Raw genomic sequence first — 21,944 nt, 5'->3', positions numbered from 1 at the left:
GGATACCAGTGATGAACTGTGGTAAACGCATAAACTAGAAACGAATTTGTATACAGCAGGCAGCAACTAAAAAATATGAGTTTCGAGGAAAGTATAATATCAATAATAACTTGATTCTTGAGTCAAGTGATTATGAGATATTTAATGTGATTTTGATGGACCCAAATTACTATCATTTACTCATAAACTGAACTTTACTGAGCTATATCAAAGAAAACAATAAATTTCTTCATAAATATTTTGTATTAATTGCCTGGACAATAAATAATTATTTGAACATTAAGTACAATAAACAAATGGTTATTGTCATATCTTGGTCTCGTGATTGTCAGCAGAAACCAATATTTAGAATGATAGATTAATTTCTTAAGTAACTGCATAAATAAATCAATTTTCTTTTAGTTATCTCTCACATTTTCTGCCATGAGGCCTACATGATGGGTACTGATTCAACGGTTATAAGTAGAAATAGTTTCTACCATTTTAGTAGAAACCGGTATGATATGTTAACCCAGTTCATATGTTTCTGGCGTAAAAAGAAGCGCCTCAGCGCGCCGTTTTTTGGCTTGTCAACCGAAACCACGCAACATTTTTCTCTTGAAATATTTTGTAAAATCTATCAATTTCCTCATGTGTTATTCAATGGAACGTGGGGATAGATGCGCCGTACAAAGTTAAGTGGTATTGAATACAAGTGATTAGTTGAAACGGACTGAAAATCGTTTTCCCACCGTGGTGACCCGCGAACTCACAACATGCCTCTGTTAAAAAGGAAAGCATTTGAGAAATCAAAGGCGTCGGAGTACCTCAGGGATGACGATGAGGTCTTTCATTGTGAGATCACCGATGAGATTTTCAAAGATTATGAGTAAGTATCAGTGTAAACAATAATATCGCCGAGTTTTCGCGAAATTCTTGTGTTTAAATGTAGTTATCAGTTTACGGGGACCGTTGGCATTGTCAGCGCGCGGCGGGTCGCGCAACAACGCGAGCGTGACACAATATTTCGCTATTTCTGTCATTCGCGTCATAATTTTTATCATAATTAGATGATATTTGATGAATGTTTGTTTACAGAGAATACTGCGAGAGGATCATTCTCGTCAATTCGATGGTATGGACATGTGAGATGACAGGGAAGAACAACTTGACATACTCAGAAGCCCTTCACAGTGAGAAGACAGCACGGAGAGCTCTGAAAGATTTCCCCATGGAGCTCCGTATACCCATACTGTACCTAGCAATGAGAACCAAGAGGTGTTCCTTTGCTGAGATGTCAGAGGATGTCTTTAATTTTGTCAGGGACCGGTACTTTGTGGGAGAGACAGTGGAGGCCTGTCTGGAGGGAGAGGTGTGGAGGGAGGCTCACATACTGTCCATCACTGCACAGAAACAGCACCCAGACAGGTGAGTTCAAAACTTAAGTACATTATCTCAACACCAATAAAACATTAAAATAATATCAACAAAATAGTGATAAAAACTACAAAATAAATTCATAACAAATATATAAAGTATTGTGAATAAATCTTACAAGTACCCAACTTAATAAAAACATGTAGGTAATTCATACATACACAAGATATCTACATAGTAACATTGTCCACAACTGCACATCTATGGAAACTTGGAATTTCTCTAAACTCAAGCACATTTGACCTTGAACTCCACAACAGCTAACATCAAGTAGGTACAATGTACCTTTCTAAAAAAACATTAGCAAAAAATATGACAATTAAATACTCTTTGCTCTGAAGGTTATGCATGTTAGTCCAATATACACAAAGTATCCTTATTTGATCTAAATATTATCTATGAGTCACATATTTAAGCTGTTGCTAAGTAAAAAGAATCAAGTTAGAAGAGAAACAACTGAATATGTTATGAAAAAACAATATCTTAATGGATATCATTGTTTTTCATAAAATATTTATTTGTTTTATATTGTAACATGTATAATAAGAAAAATATAGAAAAAGCTATATAGAATAATGTTGTGAAAATTCATATTTCTATACTGTTTTAAAGTACTCAAAATTGTTCCAAAATTGGCGCATCTTTTAGCAGATATCTGAATCAGTATATAACTATCCTACTGTTGATTTAAGGTCTCTTCTCACACTGAGAAGGAGCAACTATACACAATATTTATTACAAACTTATGATTTACTTAATTAATTACAATAAGAGTATGTTGAGAGCAACATGCATTAAGGAAATAGCTTAAAGAGTTAACAAGGGAACTTAATAATTGAAATTAGAATTCAAATTAAAACATTTCCTCAAGTGCTTATAAATATTGTGAATCATTACAATACTTATCTCTTATTAGTATAACTATACAATTTAATCTTCCTATTTACAATAAGTAAAGAAAACATCAAAATTATTTATTTAAAATATACCAGGAAGGAACATAATGTCAAAAGCAAATATAATACATACTATTAAAAATGTCTGTCTGTCAGTCAGTCCTCTAGTGAAGCTATTTTCTTGTTACAAAGTGTAGTTTCCTATGGAGAAGAATGAGCAAGAAACTCCATAGGTTACTCTTTTTCAGTCAGGTTCACAATTCTTGGTTACATTGGTTCAACGATGTGAGAACAATGTAACACCAATATTCAGTCAAAGAGATAGATAAAGAAAATAACCTTAAGGACAACTAAATTAATGCAGTCTGGAGCTGAGTAGTCCCAGTTGATAACTCCTTTTCACAAACATGACATGTAAGCACAACCTAACTATATTGTAGGGAAAAAGTATTATATCTTCAGTTCAAATAGGTAGAGGTAATAATTAGTATGAGATTTATAAATAACTTATTACCTGACACATTCCAAGAGGCGAAAAGGTTAATACTTCTGCCTACCACACCAGGTAATAGGCATGATGATGGTCCCACAAGATTGTCTAACCTAATACATTTAGGACACAAGGTCAATGATCTCTAGTAACTATCTAACAGTTTATTCTCATTAGATATCCTACTTAGTATCAAATACTCAAAATGACATTGTTTCTTATCAAATCTTGATAAACATATAAATAAATTTTCATCATAATTGATACTTAAATGAAGTTTTATAATCACTGTTGTTTTTTTTGGCGCAAATTGTCTTTTTTTATTATTATTAGACAAAAGATTTAGATTTTAGCCATGATCGTCCCATTCCAGGGCAAAGGCCTCTGTACCCTCCTTCCACTAAGTGAACAAAGTCTTGATTTATAGTATAAGCCCTTACAACTAAGTGGCTGCATACTTATTGACATGTATTCACTCACTTATTGCATAATTGTAACCAATAATTCCTTCTTCTCCACAGCAAAGCCATGTTACCGTCAACAGCATACTGCTATGAAGTGGAACAGTATCATGAAAGTGATCCCTCTGCGTCAGGACAGATAGGCACAGCGCCATCAGATCGCGTGCGCAGGCGCAAGGGAGTTTACACACGCGATAAGAACCGCCTCTTCCTTAAACAGTTTGTTGAAGGCGGTGCTGATGGCGTTATTTCTATTAAGGTAAGATTTATTTATTATTCATCGCATTGCAGATGTTACCGAAACCCCACATGTACCCCCTTATCCCCATATACATGTAATTAATCGTTATATTAAATCAAAATGATATCTTTAGAAAAAAAAAACCAGTTCTGATTGCTAATAATTCTGATTACCAAAAAAGGTATTCATCCATTTTCTGCATTCTGTTCTCATACTTTCATTATCTTTAAATCTCCAACAGAAATCAGCACAAGAAAAGTACAATATAAGCAAAGTAAGCTTTGACCAAATATTCACGGGCAACCCGCCAGTGTTCCCATCATCTAAGAAGCTCCTGAAGTCACCCCCAGCTTCCAAAGGTCCTGCTAAGCCAGGGTCTGCCTCCAAACTGACTAAGTCCGTCAAAAAGCCCAGCCCTGACAAGAAGGGGCGCCAGGAGTCCATGGACAAGTTTGTGAAGAAGACAGATAAAGCTGAAGGTAAGCTGTGACAACTAGGAAGTGGACTCAAAGAACATCATAATATGACTATACATTTAATTCAAATTGCTTCATATACAAAAAAGTTATTAGACTTAAATAAAACTTAAGATTCTGAAAGTCCTCACCTAAAATTCACTCCTTGATCCTCTTTTGACTCTCAGAATCGCATAAACTTTGTAATAACAGTCAATTTGTTTATAGAACAAATAATATTGTCTGTATCAAATATATTTTCTTTTTGACAAATATAGTATGTTTGAGGTCGTCGTCTAGACCAATTAAATAAAAATTGACTTCATCTCAATAAATTCTTTTGCAGCACAAAAAAATAAGCCTCCTATGGACCCCGCGGCCAAGAAGAGTGCGCAAGAAATGGCGGAGAAGATGCGCAAAGCAGAAGATTTAATGCGACAGCGCAAGGAAGAGGAGCGGTTGCGCAAGAAGGAGAAGACTGCGCGACTGCAGGCCTACATGAAGGAGTGGCAGAAAGTCAAAGATGATATAGAACTGGAGGACCACAAAGTAAGTAGTACAGAGTAATCTCAAAGAAGAATGTATTTTAAGCCAATTGGAAGTAGTAACAATAAAAAAAGATATCACGTCGTAGACGACGTAGACAGATAGTCTCAAATAGGCGTCTCATTAGACAAATAGTCAAATATTAGTTCAAAGTCTCCCATTCAAAGACTCAAAATCTACTGGCGCTTTGCTAACGCGAATAATGTTTATGTTGCTTTGGCGAAAATGTCTGTTACAAATGTGCTAAGACTTTCTAATAATAATTCGCTTTACCCTTTGATGTAATTTGGTATATAAACAGTATGAGCTGGCTTGGGTGATAGGATACTTTTTATCATACGGGAATGCGGGCCAAGCCGCTGGCAGAAGCTAGTACTGCTTAATTCTTCTGCTTTGCAATACAAGACACACAATTAATTAACTATCTAAATAACCACCATTTTCTTATTTCTTTTCTCAGGTATTACCAACAGGTACTCTGGTAGAAGTTGAAGGGATACCACACGAACATTTTGGTGACTTCCTCTCTGTTCTGGAGTTTGTCCACCAATACTCCGAAATCCTTAAGGTGAAGGATGTATTCCACAACCAGCAGCTAGACCTGGAGACGTTCAGGAAGGCTCTGACGCAGAAGGAGCATGCTGGCCTGTTCAGTGACCTGGTGCAGATGTTCCTGACTACTGTGTTCTCTTTGCAAGAAGATGAAGCCGAGGAGTATAATGAGAATGGAAGGATACAACTGTCTACGGGTGAAGGTAACTATCGTAGTCAGGTTAATTTTTAATGTGATATAATTTAACAAATACAAGTTTAAGTGATGTTTCTCAAAGAATGTCCTAAACAAAATTTTTGGTATGATCTTATTTAAATACTTTAACTTTTGCCATGAACATCATTTTGTATTGTTACATTGCTTGATATGTTTGATCCCTAATTTTTCATGGTTATTGCAGAGGACAAAGAGACAGACACCGAGATGGGCGTGACGAAGGCGATGGAGCTGGCGACGAAAGCCAGCAAGTGGTCACAGACATACCTCGGGACTCCGCTCAGCAAGCTGCCTCTCGACCCCACCACAGTCAGTGAGGTTTTGAGGTTAGTGATCAATGATCATTCACCAAACAGCTATAGCAGTATACAGTGATTTGTTGTTTCTATTGTAATAATATTTTTTGTTTAATCTGTAATTTCATAAGTCTCCAATTATTATTTTATTGATTTTGAACACTCATAAAATTTATGAAATTGGTTTAAAATTGGGTATTTTCATAGTTATCATTTATTCCTGATGTTTTAGTACTAATATTTTAATGATTGTGGGATTTGGTTTAGCAGTTGTCCGAAGGTAGTTTAATATAGAGACTAATGGCAAGATATGTGCAGACTGCACCTGCTGTCGTCGGGCGCGGGCCCGGGCGGGCGCTGCGCCACGTGGCGCTACCAGGCGCGCGGCGGGTACACCAGCGCCGACGACGCGGGGCTCCGTCTCCGCGTGCAGCACCCCGCGCTGCTCTCCGCGCTGCACTCCACGCATGTCGCCGACCTGGGGCTCGGTAACACCTATTACTTTCATTCAATATTAATAAAATAAACACACACACACAACGTCACGCCTTTTATCCCCGAAGGGGTAGGCAGAGATGCACATTACGGCACATAATGCCGTTATACAATGTACACCCACTTTTCACCATTTGTGTTATAAGTCCCATGTAATAGGGGGTGAGCCTATTGCCATATCCTGGACACAATTCCAGACTCCGTGCTACTAATAAATAGATTATTGACAGAAACAAATAATCTTATACATTGATCTTAATGTAAAGATTTTTGATTGAAATTGGCAGTTACACCATCTTCAGAGCTAAAACAGAGGATGTTCTAATACACTTTCGTTATGGTAGCCAATCTCAATAGAAACAAATAACTTGTCAATAGTTATAGTGCATAATTGTGTATTTAAACTCAGATACTCCTTCACTCTAATATTTCCATGAAGCTTCTTTCTTCGAAGCACAAAAATACACTATAAATGCACCACTCTACCTGTCAACACTAGATATTCATACGCAATATTATTTACCTTTACAGAGGATAAGTTCCTAGTTCTCCAGTGCCTAATGAATCAGATCCTGAGTTACGCCACATTGAGAGACGTCATTGAAGAACGACTTGACGAAATGAAGAACACCAAGCAAGCTCTCAGACTATTACAGGTTTGTATATCTACGTATTTACTAAATGTTCTAGAAATTGTTTTAAAAAAATTACTAAACACATGATATTAAATCAACCAAATAAAGATATAACTTGTAAAACACAATCATCAACTTTAACACCATGCAATAAAGTTGAATTTACATTAACCAAGCATCCATTGATAATAAAACATCACAACTTAACAATAAACTCTACTTTTTACACCAACAACGAACCATCAGAACAAGCTAATAAAGTCTATTTTTCTTCAACAGACAAACGAAAGGAAACGCGAAGCTCAGTTGATAACAGCAAAACAGGAGATTCGTAAAGAATACTTTGCCAAGAAGGAAGAGAATAAACTGACCGGAGAGAAGGCAAGGGCAGTGGATGAGGAGATGAAGGCGGCCATAGACAAACTGATGGCAGAGAGTGAGGAGAAGAAGAAGCAGTATGAGAAGGAGCTGAAAGGGTACCAGGAGGAGTTGTTCGAGTACACTACTTATGTCGGTGAGTGGGGCAATTGCGGAGTTACTGGGGGACGCAAGATAGGAGTAGACGGATCGCTTGATTGAGCTATAGGTACCGCTAATATGTACCAGAAGGTGTTACTAGTGCGTTGTCGACCTTTTTGAGGTACCTCTCAACCTGTGTCTTCAGTAACTTCACTCACATGGCAACACAGTATTTTCCGAGGCTGTGGTATCACTCTAGTCACGTTGTTCCATTTGTGCGAAAGCGTGACTGTACTATGTGATAAAGTATTTTTAAATATTCACTATTAGAGCACTGACTGACAGACTGACATTTTCTATTTGGTTTGGCGTTCAAAGTGTTGTATAATGGTCTAATTGAAGTAAATTATTTATCTTCAATCTTGATTTTTGTCTGAAAATTGTGTATATTCTACCATCTCAGGCTCGGACCGTGCGTTCCGGCGCTACTGGGTGTCCCGCACGCTGGCGGGGCTGTTCGTGGAGGCGGGGGCGGAGCCCCGCGGGGGCTGCCGCCACAAGCCGGTGACGCCGGCGCCGCACGACGCGCAGGACACGCTGGCGCACGTCGCCAAACTCTTCGAGCAGCAGAAGGAGAGAGGTCCTGCCTTTATACTTACTATCTTTTATTGTTATATACAAGTACTTCACTAATTTTAAGTTCAATTTCGATGTTACTAATATCTAACTATCCAGTTTATTCAATAAATTTTCAACCTTATAACTTAGTGATAAAGTTTGAAAATAGCATCTATACCTTCTAGTTATATTAATGTATTGATTGAACTGTCCAACTATTTGAATAGATTTTAAACCTTTAATCCTTAGTGATAAAGTTGAAAATAGCTCGATTCAATGTTGTCTATGAGCATTAAAAAATGTTAACATATCTATGACTTACAGCAGGAAGCGACAAAGAGAATGAATCCGGTGCGAACTCTCGCGGCAGTTCTCCAAAGAAGCCACTATCCAACCTCAATGGACTGAGCCAGAAAATGAACGGCTCAGTAATCGACTCCACTACCCAACAACTGCAGGACCTACTCATGTGCACCGGGGACATCACCACTTGTCTCGTGCATGGAAAGGTCAGCACTTTACAATTTGAAAAATGTACTCATCTGTCACATTTGACAGCTGACAGCGTCGACATGACAGCTAGTGTTGTCGATAGCACAGATTACACTAGAGACGTTCATTTAGTTGATTTTGTCTAACATTACACAGGTCCAGTAAAACACCATGTACCTGAAGATATAAAGTTCAATTTCCACTAAAGCTAATATTCTTGTTATAATTTAGGCTAATTACTCGCTTTCCTACTACAGAGCCTGCGCCCCCGTTGGTGGGTGTTCCACACAGCGGAGCAGTTGTCGGCCCTGACCGGAGCCCTGAACAAGCGCGGCCTGCGGGAGGCCGAGCTGCGCCAGGCGCTGGAACTGGACAAGGACAGGATACTCACCCACATCGCCAAGTGTCCACTACATCTACTCAACCCCGCCGCCGCACCTGTAAGTATTGTATTCTGGTTAAGAAGTAGTAGTAAAAGCATTTTTCAAGGATTAAAGTTAAAAAAATATATTAACTTTAATCATAATACTCTACTCTATTCTCTATGTATTTGAAGTTTCAAGAATGAGCTGATTAGACATGCGGAATATATCGTAAATCTTCTTTATATATATTACACGAACTTTTTGTTTACCACTAAAAGCGCCCGTCGTAAAATCTTTTATTACAAAAATTTTTTGGATGACAACTTTAATCTCTATATAAAAAAATCTATTGCTGTTCGTTAGTCTCGCTAAAACTTGCGAACACCTAATGAACGATTTAACTAATTTTGGTCTTGAATTATTTGTGGAAGTCCAGGGAAGGTTTAAAAGCTGCGAAAATATGTTTCGAGGCGGTAGGAAATCTGCCGGGTCTGCTAGTTAGAAATACATCTAGAAATGGACTTGCTTGACAATCGAGTTTGTCTCGTCGTGATAAAACTGATCAGGAAATTTCGTTAAACTACTGAATGCCGTCTACTACGATTATCGACATACATACTTAGTGAACTTATAACGTATTAACAAGTTGACTGTCCGTGAACTGCTTTTACTGCGCTGGGACGTGTGAGCTAGAACTTTGAATTTTCTAGGGACGTATGAACACAGACTTGAAAAAATAAGACTTAAATGTTCCATCGAAATTTTATACTTTTTTTTATCAGTAGAATATTTTAAGTTCCATTAGACGTACCAACGAGATTATCCAAAATAGATGGGACAGTCAACGTGTTAAGCGCGCCTGTTAAGAGCTATACTACTTATTTATATTCTTAGCTTAGAAAGTGAGGTAACCATAGCTCTAATTTACCATCTTCTAAAAACCGGCTTCGCATTCTCTTTCTCTAGTGCTTGGAGTGTCCATAGGCGCCGGTTGCTCACCATCAAGTAGATCTGTTACCCTATCTCTCAAGAAAATATTATATAAATTACTTTGTGTATATAAGTTTTTAAACTGATATATGCCTGAATACTCAAACGCTACTCAAATTTAAGATGCTCTCAAAATATGTAGTTCTGTCACTATCAATTCTTTATAAAATGACAGAGATAGCACGATATTTAAGTACAACTTAAAATTGAGTAGCATTTGAGTATTCGGGCGATAGTCACTAACACTATTAGAACTGAAGAAGGAAAATGTACCACGTTTATTTATGTGTATGTGTATGGTGTAGGACCGCGAGGCATGGCGCGGCACCATAATGCTGCGCGGGTACGACAAGCAGGCCGACTACCTGACGTGGGGGCCCGACAACCAGTACCGGGACGACTACCATCTGCCCAACGGAGTGCTCAAACTACCCACCGGTCAGTACACACTACTTCTTATACATATACTATACTATAACAATTTATGACACATTGGACAAAACTGCATCTTTAAGATGGGCGGATTCAACCATAATCTTGCTACGGCCTCGCAGGAAATCGGCGTGAAACAGCTTACTGGAAGCCAAATTCTCAAATCCCCGACCTCCAAAAGGTCGGCAACGCATTAGCAATTTCTCTATACAAATGTATAAGAATATACAATGTGATAGGGTTGGGACTTCTAACCCGTTAAGGCTGAGTACTACATCTAATTTTATCGACAAAAAAATAATATGGGGGGTTGAACCCCTAATTGAAAATATTGAAAAATAGTGAGTTTTTCGGTAAAAATAATTCACAAATGATTTTTTTTCTCACCAAAACATTATCAAACATATGAAAAAAGTAATGAATTAGTTAGCCAAGGTTATTAGCTACCGTTTGTCGTTTTTTTTTGTTTCTACGACGCATACAACCTTAGATACCATAACTTTTAGGGGGAGGGGAATCGACTCCTTCGATCCCCGACTTTTATCGATAAAATTAGATGTAGTACTCAGCCTTAACGGGTTAGAAGTCTGACCCCTATTACATTGTATAAATACTACCAAGGACAATATAAAGTACTATTATATTGTCCTTATTTTTTATTGTCCTTGATTCTACAGAGTACAAATTTTAAAACAAACCTACTCACATATTTACTATTTGTACACAGACATAGAAGAATCAGACATGAAAAACATAGCAATAAACAAATACCGCGACCCCGGGTACTACCTGGAGGCGCCCAAGGTGAATGGTGTCAAGAAGGAGCCCCCGGAGCCCGGGGCCAAGGCCGACGTGGTCCGGGGCCTCGCGTCGGCACTGCTGCAAGTGTCACAAGCTATTAACCACAAGTACCTGAAGAGACCGCTCGGTAAGTTTACATTTTCTTTATTGTTTTGTAAATCGTAGAGCAGAGGTTACATGTCATCATCAGTACTCTTAATACGTGTTTGCTTTACGTTAAACATAAACAAAACGAGAGCGCGGTCGGCGTTCTGATTGGTCGGCTCGAATTAACCAACCAATTAGAGAGCCGAACACGCTCGTTTCGATTACTTTAAACGTAATACAAATTCATACTACAGTAGAGGTCATAGTTGTATAGAACTGGATAAATGCTGGATAAACAGTTTTATTATAATAAGTTCCATTGTAATACGACCTAGCCTTCCGATCTGTACAGCCCCTCTTAACCCACCGAGTGTCTATTCAATCTATTGTCTGTTGTGTGCCACCGTCGGCGCATAACATACAGTACATTTCCCAAGGTCAAACACGCAGTCCTTTAAACCAGCCACAGACTTTTATGACCAATTTCCTCTAGGTCAATATATTGTAAAGAAATTCCGAGAGTGTATTATGAGGCCTTGTGAATGTCAGCTGCGGCGCCTGAGGGCTGACCAGCGGCAATCACCCACACATGCAATAATCACATGAAACAGATATCGTACTCACTGATTAAGTTCCAGAAACTGCTATACTAATCAAATGTAACTTGCTTCAGGTCTCGACGACAAAGAAAGAAAAGACAGAGAAGCGAGAAACAAGCCCTTAGATCTCGAAGCTCTACAGCGGTGGGAGGTATCCCTGATGGAGTGCAAGAGTTTCTCCCAGATAATGCTGCACCTGTTCACCCTGGACTCCAGCGTCACCTGGTCTGCCAGCATACTAAACACCAGCTGTAGGCTCTGCAGGAGGAAGACCGACCCTGACAATATGTTGCTCTGTGACGGGTGCAATAAGGGACACCATCTGTACTGCTTGAAGCCTAAACTCACCGTGAGTATAACTTTTCTAGTCGTAGTAGTCTTTATGTTAACTGTTTTTTTACTCTATAAAGTCCGATGGTAGAGTTTTATCCTGTGTCGTAGCGATTACAAATATACAAGTTCACATAGAGACTCGCAATAACATTCTGTGAATCACACTATGTTGTCTCGTGCGGGAATCGAACGTGTGACACTTAGCACAGTAGCCAGTTCTCTAGGAGGAAATGCTGGAGTGTAAGGGAAATAAAAAAAAATGTTAAGCTTTGTACTTATCTTTCTCAATGGAAATGTAAGCTCTGGAAATATATAGAGTAATCTAGTCAGACAATTGTAGGTTTTTAATTCAAAATGCATGCATGCATGACCATAAATTACACTTAAACACTTACTACTTAGTCATGAAATGTGTTTTTTCAATGATTTCATGCTGCTAGGCTACTGGTTACCCAAAGGTAATGTATACTATATCAAATACTAGCTACTTCCGCGCGGTTTCACCCGCTCTGCTTGACTCCTATTGGTCATAGCGTGATGTTTTATAGCCTGTAGCCTTCCTTGATAAATGCACTATTCGGCACAAAAATAATTATTCAAATCGGACCAGCAGTTCCTGAGATTAGCGCGTTCAAACAAATAAACAAACAATGAAACAAACTCTTCAGCTTTATAATATTAGTATAGATCAAGGCTCGGATACCGGTTAAATTTTCAAACCGTTATTATGTACTTGTACGCAAAACCTTTACATTGGGTTTCGTTCGCGAAACCGGTTTTTTTAAACCGGTATTTGGAACAGTATTTTCATAAAGGTTTTTTCGGATTAACCGGTTTAGAGCAATAAAAACCGGTTAATACGACGCACATCAAAGAAACGCCGCGCGCTGTTCAGCTTATTTCAATAATAATATTTCAACGCGTGTACCGACATGCCCCTCGTCGAATAAACCGGTTAATTTAGGTTAAAATAAAGTTCTTTAATGTTCACGTTCTTAAGAAAAGTTCGGAGGAAAACCGATATAAACCGGTATTAACCGGTATTTTTTAAACCGGTTCCGAGCCTTGGTATAGATTTCGATTTATTTAATCAATTAGACGTGATTGTGAACCAAGTCACTTACAAACATTCTTATTTACTTTATGAGATTTATGTATTTTGTGATATACAATAAAGCATTTGTTGTATTATATTTTATCTGCTAATGATATATTTCGTGAACGAACAGAAAGTGCCGGAGGGCGACTGGTTCTGCGACGTGTGCAAGCCTAAGGAGAGGACTCCGCGGAAGAGGAGGAAACTCTACACGGAGGAGGTGGAGCAGGAGGAAGCTAATAGCAGGTATTTCATTGTAGAATTTCTATCCCTTATGTGGACAAATAACCTGATAAGGGAGTTATTGAAGGATGCTTGTGTTGAACGTAGACGCGTCCATATCTGGTGAACGTGCCGGGAATGAATTTTTTTTGCTGTTTGTGAACGCGTGGGCAGGCACGGCAATAATTTGGTGCGCCACTCATGCAAGCCTCGTATAAAGGCGGGCGATCTGCCATATACAGATCCGTTTATTGGCTTGGTACTTTAGACGATGTCGGACGACCCTAGTAGTTTGAATAATATAATTGCCGCATCATTAGCAAATATGTTACTGAATTCTCTTCCGTCCACTCTATGACAACGTGTTTTTAGTTTCTAGTAATTAGAAACGAATTAAATGTATTACGTGGGCATGACGCGCGCCGCTCGGTCTCTGGCCGCAGGCTGTGCTTACGTCGCGCGGGAACCGCGGCCGGGCCGGGCCACCGCACTCGTACATTCTCGCGCGCAGCTGGCTAACTGCTGGCGAGCTGCGCATTGACACTGATGTGGCATGTGACCGTGTTGTGACATGTTGCAGCGACAGTTCGTACAGCGTGGACACGGGGGTCTGCGCGGGCTGCGGCAGCGGCGGGCGGCTGGGCGCCACGTGCGGTGCGTGCCGCGCGCGGTACCACCCGGAGTGCGCGCGCCCGCGGCCGGCCCGCGCCGCCAAGCGCTGGACCTGCGCCGCCTGCCTCGCGCCACAACGGGGTATGTACATATCAAAATACTAATTAGCTATTTAAGAGTTACTACTCGCCGCTCGACTACAACCAGGCCTGTACATGCGGCACCGAACGTTCCGCGCGCCCCTCAAAGAGCCATCAGACCACTACAAATGGACCCGATGCTGCAAATGGACAACCTTACTAGTTATCCGGATTGATTTACCAACTTGGAATTGGAGTAGTTGTCAATATGATTTTTTCACTTCGACATCACAAAAAGTAATTCTACGCAAGAATGTCTTGAGCAAAAATAATACTTTTCGTTGCATATATTCATTGAAATCTATTTATTTGTCTATGAAATAAAATTATAATATTATTATTATGAAAACATTATTACAAAATAAGTTAAAATTACATGTTTATTAACTTCTCAAGAACCTAAAGAATGCTAAAATTGTGTGCAATAACTAATGGAGGGTGTTATATTACGAAGAGACGAGCAGTCGTCGCTGCGCGGCCGCGGCGTCGGCCTACATCACGAGCTACAGCCGCATGGCCCGCCACAGGGACTCCTGCGGTGCGTAGCCCACCCATACCCGGCCACGGAATTATCGCTCTTACATCCTTCTGGTGAAAGCCTCAGTTTAGCTGGTGCCTGTTTCAATCTTCATCTCTTTGTTTAAAGTCCTATTTTGGTTGAAGTTTTTTTAATTGTTTTTAACTTCTTTTAATGTAATGGCATGACTTTTATTCCTTTTGTCATATAATTTTGCCTGTCTTTTAAATAATCTCAGATAATTAAATAGTATCGTCGCTAAATTCCCATCATGCATATATCTTCATAAGTTTTTTCTGCTTCCTAATTGGCGGCGCCACTGGCGTTTATAATCTCGCTACCACGTCCTTTAGGTATAAGTCATATTCTTTCCTACTGCTTTTTCATTCTGGTTTTCTCGTTAAAATAAATAAATTCCGTGGCCAATGTAGTTGTTGTAAGAGTTTTATCGCCTTAGGCTGTGGGTTGTGCTGCCATCTATAATCTACATTCTGTACTAACTCACTGCATTCTCATGCTTGCCATCAACTGCACAGCATTTGGTTTTATTTTCTGTCTAGATTATGATTTTTATTTTTAAAAATTATATTAGGGCCTGTTTCATATCATCATATTATTTTAAGTACCCGGTATGTGGCAGATAGTCCATACTAATTGTGTTCTAAATTATTTATCTGGTAAATAGTGGCTATCCAGATTGTTCAACAACCCTATGTTGAATTAGGTTTTTGAAATCTGATGGTAGATTTTCTTAGAAAATTGTTTTTTTTTTACTGGAATAACAAAATTTTTCATCCTGTCTTAATCAATGTGATTTTATACCATCATAAAATAATAAGAAAAACAAAAAGTGTGAACTTACCCTCACCACGACATAGTCTGACCAGGGTTCGTGCCGGGAATTATGGTACAATCTATTCATTGCTATGTGTAAAGTCCTCAAGCGCTTACTAACCGCTTTAAAGCGCACTAACACATCATAAATCGCTGTCCTATCATTCTCTATACTTAATTTAATATACACGCAGAGTCAGTAATACATGGAGTGATATCATTTAGGCCAGAAATAATAATAATCATGTTTGACTAGAAACTCGACTAGTTTCAAGCCATGCTGAAGACTCATATTCACGCGGCGATTGTTACTGGCGTAGCAGCGCGGCAATCGCCGCGTTTACTAGTTGTCGATAAAATAATAATTAATTTAGTATGTCTCACGAAAGTTATAATGAAATTATAATAAATGTTCAAAAAGACTGATGTTTTATTCAATTAGTTCTAATGTAAATTCATTTTGATAGGTAAAAAGATTACTTTTACTAGAGAACTTAATTATTCAATAGAATATCTAACACAGCGGCTGATTAAATAATATTTCATCTATTTTTCTAACCAATCTAAGAAAAAAAAAAAAATTGAAGAAGCCTTAATTGTGATACTAATCACTCCACTTATCACTTACTCTGACATCATAACTCAATACTGGTAAACTAATAGATTTGTTCTATTGATTACTTGCAGATTCGGATGACAGCGAATATAATGTAGCGCTGGTGAAACTGGCCAAACCGGGGAGGACAAGCAAGGAGTCCTCACCAGTGCACAATGGAAAAACTAAGAGAGGACGGAAGTGAGTATACATTATCCTACTGGTAACTTTGCCAGAGAATTTAATACCTTCCTTAGTCAAAACCAAATTGTTTTGAATTTCCGCTACAAACATACATATTGATTACATTATATTAAGAAATAAGTATGATTTCATTTAGTAATTTTACGATATCATGAAGTTTCGTATTTTTATAGAAACGCCTAATACAATTCTTATTCCATTTGTGTGTAGATCAAAGAATCAGGATCAAGAAAACACAAATGAAAGGCACTCGACGGGCAGAAGATCGAAGAACTCCCTCACGAATGGGCATCATGGTATGTAGTATTTTTTATGGAATAGTTGGCATACGAGCAGACACCTGATGGTAAAAGTGCCGCCCATGGACACCCGCAACACCAGAGGAGTCACAGGGTTGCCAGCCTTTTAAAAGGAGTACGCTCCTTCCTTGAAAGTTTGAAGGTTGTATCGGTTCGGAAAAACCGCCGTCACTTGTCTCAGCACCGTTTTTTTTTTATTTTATCATAGCTTGTTCCATGTTTACTTAATAAAAACGTATTATTGATATTACAGAGGAGAAAAGCACCAAGAAGCGCAGCAGTAGACTGACGCAGCTGCACACGGAGGCGCTGCAGTCACTGCTGCGGGACGTCATGAAGCACAAGGACTGCTGGCCCTTCTACGAACCTGTCTCGCCTGAGGATGTGAGCACTAACTTAGCAACTCTCATAAACAACTAGCTACTTCCCCGCGGTTTCACCCGCTCTTCTTGGCTCCCATTGATCATAGCGTGATGTTTTATAGCCTTATAGTCTTCCTCGATAAATGCACTATTCAACACAAAAAGAATTATTCAAATCGGACCAGTAGTTCCGGAGATTAGGGCGTTCAAACAAACAAACAATCAAACAAACAAACTCTTCAGCTTTATAATATTAGTATAGATTTGTTCTCTAACATTTTTGATAAGTTGCTAGCCTGATCTACGTTCGTTCTTGGGCACATTATATCCGCACCAATATCAATACTTGTATGGCAATAGGAACCGAGAATGATGGAATTATTGGAATTTGGAGTCTTACAATTTGTTTGTGAGATACCAGGCTAACAGGCAGATGGACACAAACATGGTGGTAAACAATCAGCACCACCCATGGACACCACCAGAGAAGTTACACCTCCTTTATAGGGGGAATAATCGTTTTTAATAAATGTAATTAAAATCACCCAGGTACCAGACTACTTGGAAGTGATAGACCAGCCGATGGACTTCTCAACGATCCGCGACAAGCTGGAGTCTGCCCAGTACGCCACGGACGAGGACCTGCTGGCTGACGCGGCGCTCGTCTTCCTCAACTGCTACACATACAACAAGGACTCGCATCCTGTCGCCAAGTTAGTACTCCACTTATTGTCTTAACTAAGGATCATACATACATACATACAAACATAACCTCACGCCTGTCTCCCATGGGGGTAGGCAGAAACAATGGAACGCCAATTGCCACGGTTCTTACACACTTCTTTCGCTTCATCACCAGTCATCAGTCTTTTCATGCATGGTCGTCGGTTAAAGGTACTTTTAATTTGGCCCTTTTTTAATATATCGCCAATCTGGTCGCTATATGTCCGTCTGGGGCGCCCTCTACCGACGGTCCCACTCATATTTGCCTTGTATACTTCCACGATACTACTAGATACTTACCACGAAGATGCTTTAAACATCGAAACAACAGCACTTAAAAACACGCTCATACAAATATTTATCACAACATGTCTTCTCCATCTCGTTCCAGAGCTGGCAACCGCCTAGAGAAGTACATGAACAAGCGCTGCGCGGAGCTGGAGCTGCCGTCGCTGCCGGAGATCAGGCTGCAGGACGACGACGCCTCGTCCAAGAGCAGCAAGCGGCCCTCGCCCTCCTCCGACGAGGACGCGCCGCTCCCCAAGCGGGCCAAGCTCAAGTGACTCCCACCCACCGCGCACGTCACATACTGAGGCTAGTGATTAATAATTATACCCCTTAACATAACTACGTAAGGTCCATTTTAATAGGGATCATGGCAAAAATATGGTCTGTCTGTTAGGTTGATTTAAAACATTAGATACGTATTTCTCTTGGAACCGACGCCATATTGATTTGAAATGCGCTTGACGTCACTTCTGTGTATATTTTATACTCAGGCGTGACGTCGCGAGCATTCACTATTAAACTAATTCACTATCCAAAAAATACGTGTCTAATATTTTTCCTGTGTCTAACAGACGGACTAAATAGATTTTTAATGTTCATCATCCCTATTGTATTGTTTCACGTACTTAACTAAAAAGTACGTTCAGTATTGATGTATAAAATTTTAGTCTGCTTAGTTACGGCTGCGTTCAGATTCGTTGTATGATATAGGAGTTAGGAGGTAGACGCATGCGCAAGCCTGTCACGGATCTATTTGTGATATCTGTCACTATGAGCGTAGAAATTGATTGTCGAGGGAAATTGATCCTTAGGTTCTGTGATTTCAATACTTTGTTTAATCTTTCATTTTTGATTGGGGATCATCTGTCTTATTTGTGTGTGTCAATTTCTGCTCTCGTTATGATAATCGAAACCAACCAAATATGATGAGAATATGCTGTTGATCAGCATACACAAGATGAGCGTCTGGAATACTTATATGTATAACATTAATATAGTATTACACACAACCCAACATAGTAGCATAGCTGACTCTATCACGATAGTGATATATTAAACAAATACATGCCAAGATAACGTTTGAAATAGAGCTACAAATACAATCTTGAACTTAATAATTGTAAAATTGTATGTCGTACTATAACGTAAAGTGCTGGAAACTGCGTTTTATAGTAATACAAAGGACTCTTACGGAGACGCGGCGGGTTTCCTCGTACATTGCCGTTGCGGGCCGTGTCGACGTTTCGCATCGCATACACAGACATATGAGGGCTTAGTGTAATGAGAACGCGTTCTAAATAGCCGGATCTAATGAATCCACCAATCAGAACACCGAACCCAGTCTCATTAAACGTAAAATAAACTCGTACTAAGCCCTATGAGCACTGTACTACGGACGTCAGACGCTCCGCGCAACTCGCTGCGTATTCGTAGGGCCGAGGGGCGTAGATACACACAAAGTGAGAAGCATTTCTTCACTCACTCCCTAACGGTGTGATACTTCCTTAAAACCTGGACATTTACCATTTATGACTGGTGTAACAAAATAACTTTGTAATTCATAGGTATTTGTGTCAATTGTAATGTGTAAATGTAAAAAAGACAATCTTAGGGCGTAATACTGAAATACAGGAAAAGTTAACACTATTCTTGATATGTTTGAGAAAGAAATAACATGTGTAATAAATAATTAAAATGAAAAACATAATGTAGCTGTAAAATTACTTCTCGTGCTTAAAACTAAGATTTCAATGGGTTAATGAATAGCTAAAATAATGTATTTAATTACGTACTCTGCCTACATAACCCAGTTATTTATTAAAAAATAATATTGTTGATATCTCATTTAATAAGAAGCAAGATTGTACAAAAATTGTTTGCTTAACAAACATAATTGAGATATTTTCAATGTTAGTAAATGTGAATAAGGTTCAAAATTACATTAAAAACTACGCAATCGAATTCTGTCGACTTGCAAAATGAAAAAATAATATTGTACACACTTGCTTTGCTCTATCTATCAATAAATTAAAACCCCTGCCTTACACATATTTTATTAAATAATTGCTAATGTACAAACACTAGACATAAAAATATGTAAATATTTTGTACTTGATAGAGTTTGAGAATATCAAATTATATTGTAGTGTCAAATTTATATTACTAGCACAAATAATATTAGCACTGAAATAACCCAGCTATTGTGTTTCAAAAAAGTATTTATTGATATAAAGTGTCATACATTATTTTCATTGGTACATTCTACATATTTTTTGCAATTTTGGTTTCTTAGAACCATTTGTTAGTAAAAATAATTAAAAAACTCCACATTATCAACTTTATACTTTATTCCAGACGCAAAAAATACTTGTAACATGTCTTGCAACGCGTTGCACATGTTTATAGCGCAATGTAATGAGGGCTTGATCACTAGAAAGTACTAATGTACTGTAAAGTCTGCAACTTAGCTGTCAAAAGTTTACACTTACAGGGTTGAAGATAGCTAGTATTAACTTCAAGAGACCTTACACTACACCAGTGCCCTCTAGTGACATATTGCCCTCTAGTGGTTTTCGTATAATTTGTGAAATATCCGTTAGTAAATGTAAACGCCCTGAGTAGTTAGTTGTATGTTAAAAGAATTCATTCCATCTCTATGTAAATGTTGTCCTGTTAAATTGTATTGTTACGATTCTCGATTATTATTGTTGTTCGTGGCTATCAAACATTGATTCTCTGTCTTAAATTAACTTTGATTTGCATGTTTCAATTGTTGATTGTCGCTTTAATAAAATTAATAAATAAAATTTATTGAAATTATTGCCAGCTTCGAAAGATTATACCAATTTTAGTGAAAAATAAATTTAGGTTGAAGAACTAAATTTTATAATTGATTCCGAGATAAATTATCAACAAACATACAATTAAAGTTATTATAAACATTCACAAGAAGTTTAACCGATTTCATTTCCGAAAATAATTCTTGATTTTAATTAATCGACTGCATTTAATACCTTCGTTAGTGATTTTAATTGTATCGTGACGTTAAAGGCTTGTGTTCGACGCGACGTTTTCATTGTTATTGTAAAACTAATGTGCTGCTTGAGAACACCATTGTACAATATTATTGCTTGCATGTTGAAAAATTATGAAGAAATCTGTTGAAAACAAGTTCATGCAGCACGTTAGACACCGCGGCTCATGTGTCCAATGGCTTTATTTGCTTGCGTGATCTGTGAGCGATGCCGACATACGCCATTGTGTACACACCTCTAGACACTAGTTTTAGTTTTTAAAATTTGTTAGTTGATAAGTTTGATGTGACCAAATTATGTCGTCACTGTCCTCTCGAGATGTTTGAACGTAATTTTTTTATTTTCTAATCTCGTAACTTCGATCAATCGAACTCAAAGTTGTGTTTTGTTTTGCTAAATTTTATTTGTTTTCTTTTTTTTTTTAGTTGAAACAGCATTGGTTTTTTACAAGGGCATAGCCGCTTTTTTAATTATAATTTGATATTATTAGGGAACCAAAAATAATTGTATTTTTTATTTCTTGGCAATGGTTGCTAATTTTAACGCGTTTCTGTATTTATTTGGTAATTTTAATCAATACTCGAATTCACAAACTTGATTGTATTTTTGTTTCATGGCAACCTTGTCTTAAGTACAGTCAGCCACACAAGTTCATTGCATTTTATATTTTTGCTATTTTTTTATAATTTGCGTCTTGAATTATTTCTGTAATAGAATAACTTGGCCTCATTAGGCGACAGTGGTTGACTGTGCAAACAAATAAATGGTACCAGTGCATTCCTACATGATAACTATGATGATAATATCTGATTGTTCGCAGTGATTTGTTTTTCCAATAATGATGATCATTTTGTCAGCAACTATTTATTTATGTAATTTATAAGTTTTATATTAATTTATACAGTAGTGAATAAAGCACCCACGTACAGTTGCTGTGTTTATTTTATTTTCTTTAGTTTTACCCTGGTTTTTACTTTACTTTCAGGCTTTCCTAAAAACATACTGAAAGTCATCAATTTACTTTAATACATCTTTCTACTACCAATTTTCTTTGAAGGTACAGCCAAAAGCCATCCAGTGTGGTTTACTCGTCTCTAACACATGTTACAGTGCTTATAGTTACACTAATATAAAAGTGGAC

The 21,944-nt window shown here is 38.2% G+C and overlaps 1 protein-coding gene across 1 annotated transcript; it reads left to right on the top strand.

Annotated features, from left to right (window-relative positions):
- Nucleotides 1–517: 517 nt before the first annotated feature.
- On the top strand, nt 518–21,736 carry LOC118275731 (bromodomain adjacent to zinc finger domain protein 1A-like). The gene is made up of 24 exons (XM_050695672.1): nt 518–868; nt 1,078–1,407; nt 3,324–3,522; nt 3,746–3,983; nt 4,306–4,508; nt 4,966–5,260; nt 5,459–5,600; nt 5,889–6,058; nt 6,597–6,721; nt 6,980–7,214; nt 7,623–7,799; nt 8,102–8,286; nt 8,527–8,709; nt 9,930–10,062; nt 10,784–10,984; nt 11,618–11,892; nt 13,106–13,218; nt 13,775–13,947; nt 14,401–14,484; nt 15,985–16,093; nt 16,307–16,392; nt 16,649–16,779; nt 17,307–17,470; nt 17,872–21,736. The coding sequence occupies exons 1-24, from the start codon at nt 756–758 to the stop codon at nt 18,041–18,043; spliced, it is 4,236 nt and encodes a 1,411-aa protein (XP_050551629.1). The 5' UTR covers nt 518–755; the 3' UTR covers nt 18,044–21,736.
- Nucleotides 21,737–21,944: the final 208 nt, after the last annotated feature.

Source organism: Spodoptera frugiperda, chromosome 8 (genome assembly GCF_023101765.2).
Source record: "Spodoptera frugiperda isolate SF20-4 chromosome 8, AGI-APGP_CSIRO_Sfru_2.0, whole genome shotgun sequence".
Classification (NCBI taxonomy): Eukaryota; Metazoa; Arthropoda; class Insecta; order Lepidoptera; family Noctuidae; genus Spodoptera; species Spodoptera frugiperda.
Note: the sequence above shows the minus strand (reverse complement) of the source record. Positions and strands in the feature narration are given on the sequence as shown.

What these genes read in the sequence shown, in the direction of transcription:
- LOC118275731 (XM_050695672.1), top strand. Translation starts at nt 756, where the DNA reads ATGCCTCTGTTAAAAAGGAAAGCATTTGAGAAATCAAAGGCGTCGGAG. An exon ending in CTTGTCTCGTGCATGGAAAG is followed by an intron (nt 8,287 to 8,526) that starts GTCAGCACTTTA and finishes TTCCTACTACAG; the next exon opens with AGCCTGCGCCCCCGTTGGTG. An exon ending in CAGGAGGAAGCTAATAGCAG is followed by an intron (nt 13,219 to 13,774) that starts GTATTTCATTGT and finishes GACATGTTGCAG; the next exon opens with CGACAGTTCGTACAGCGTGG.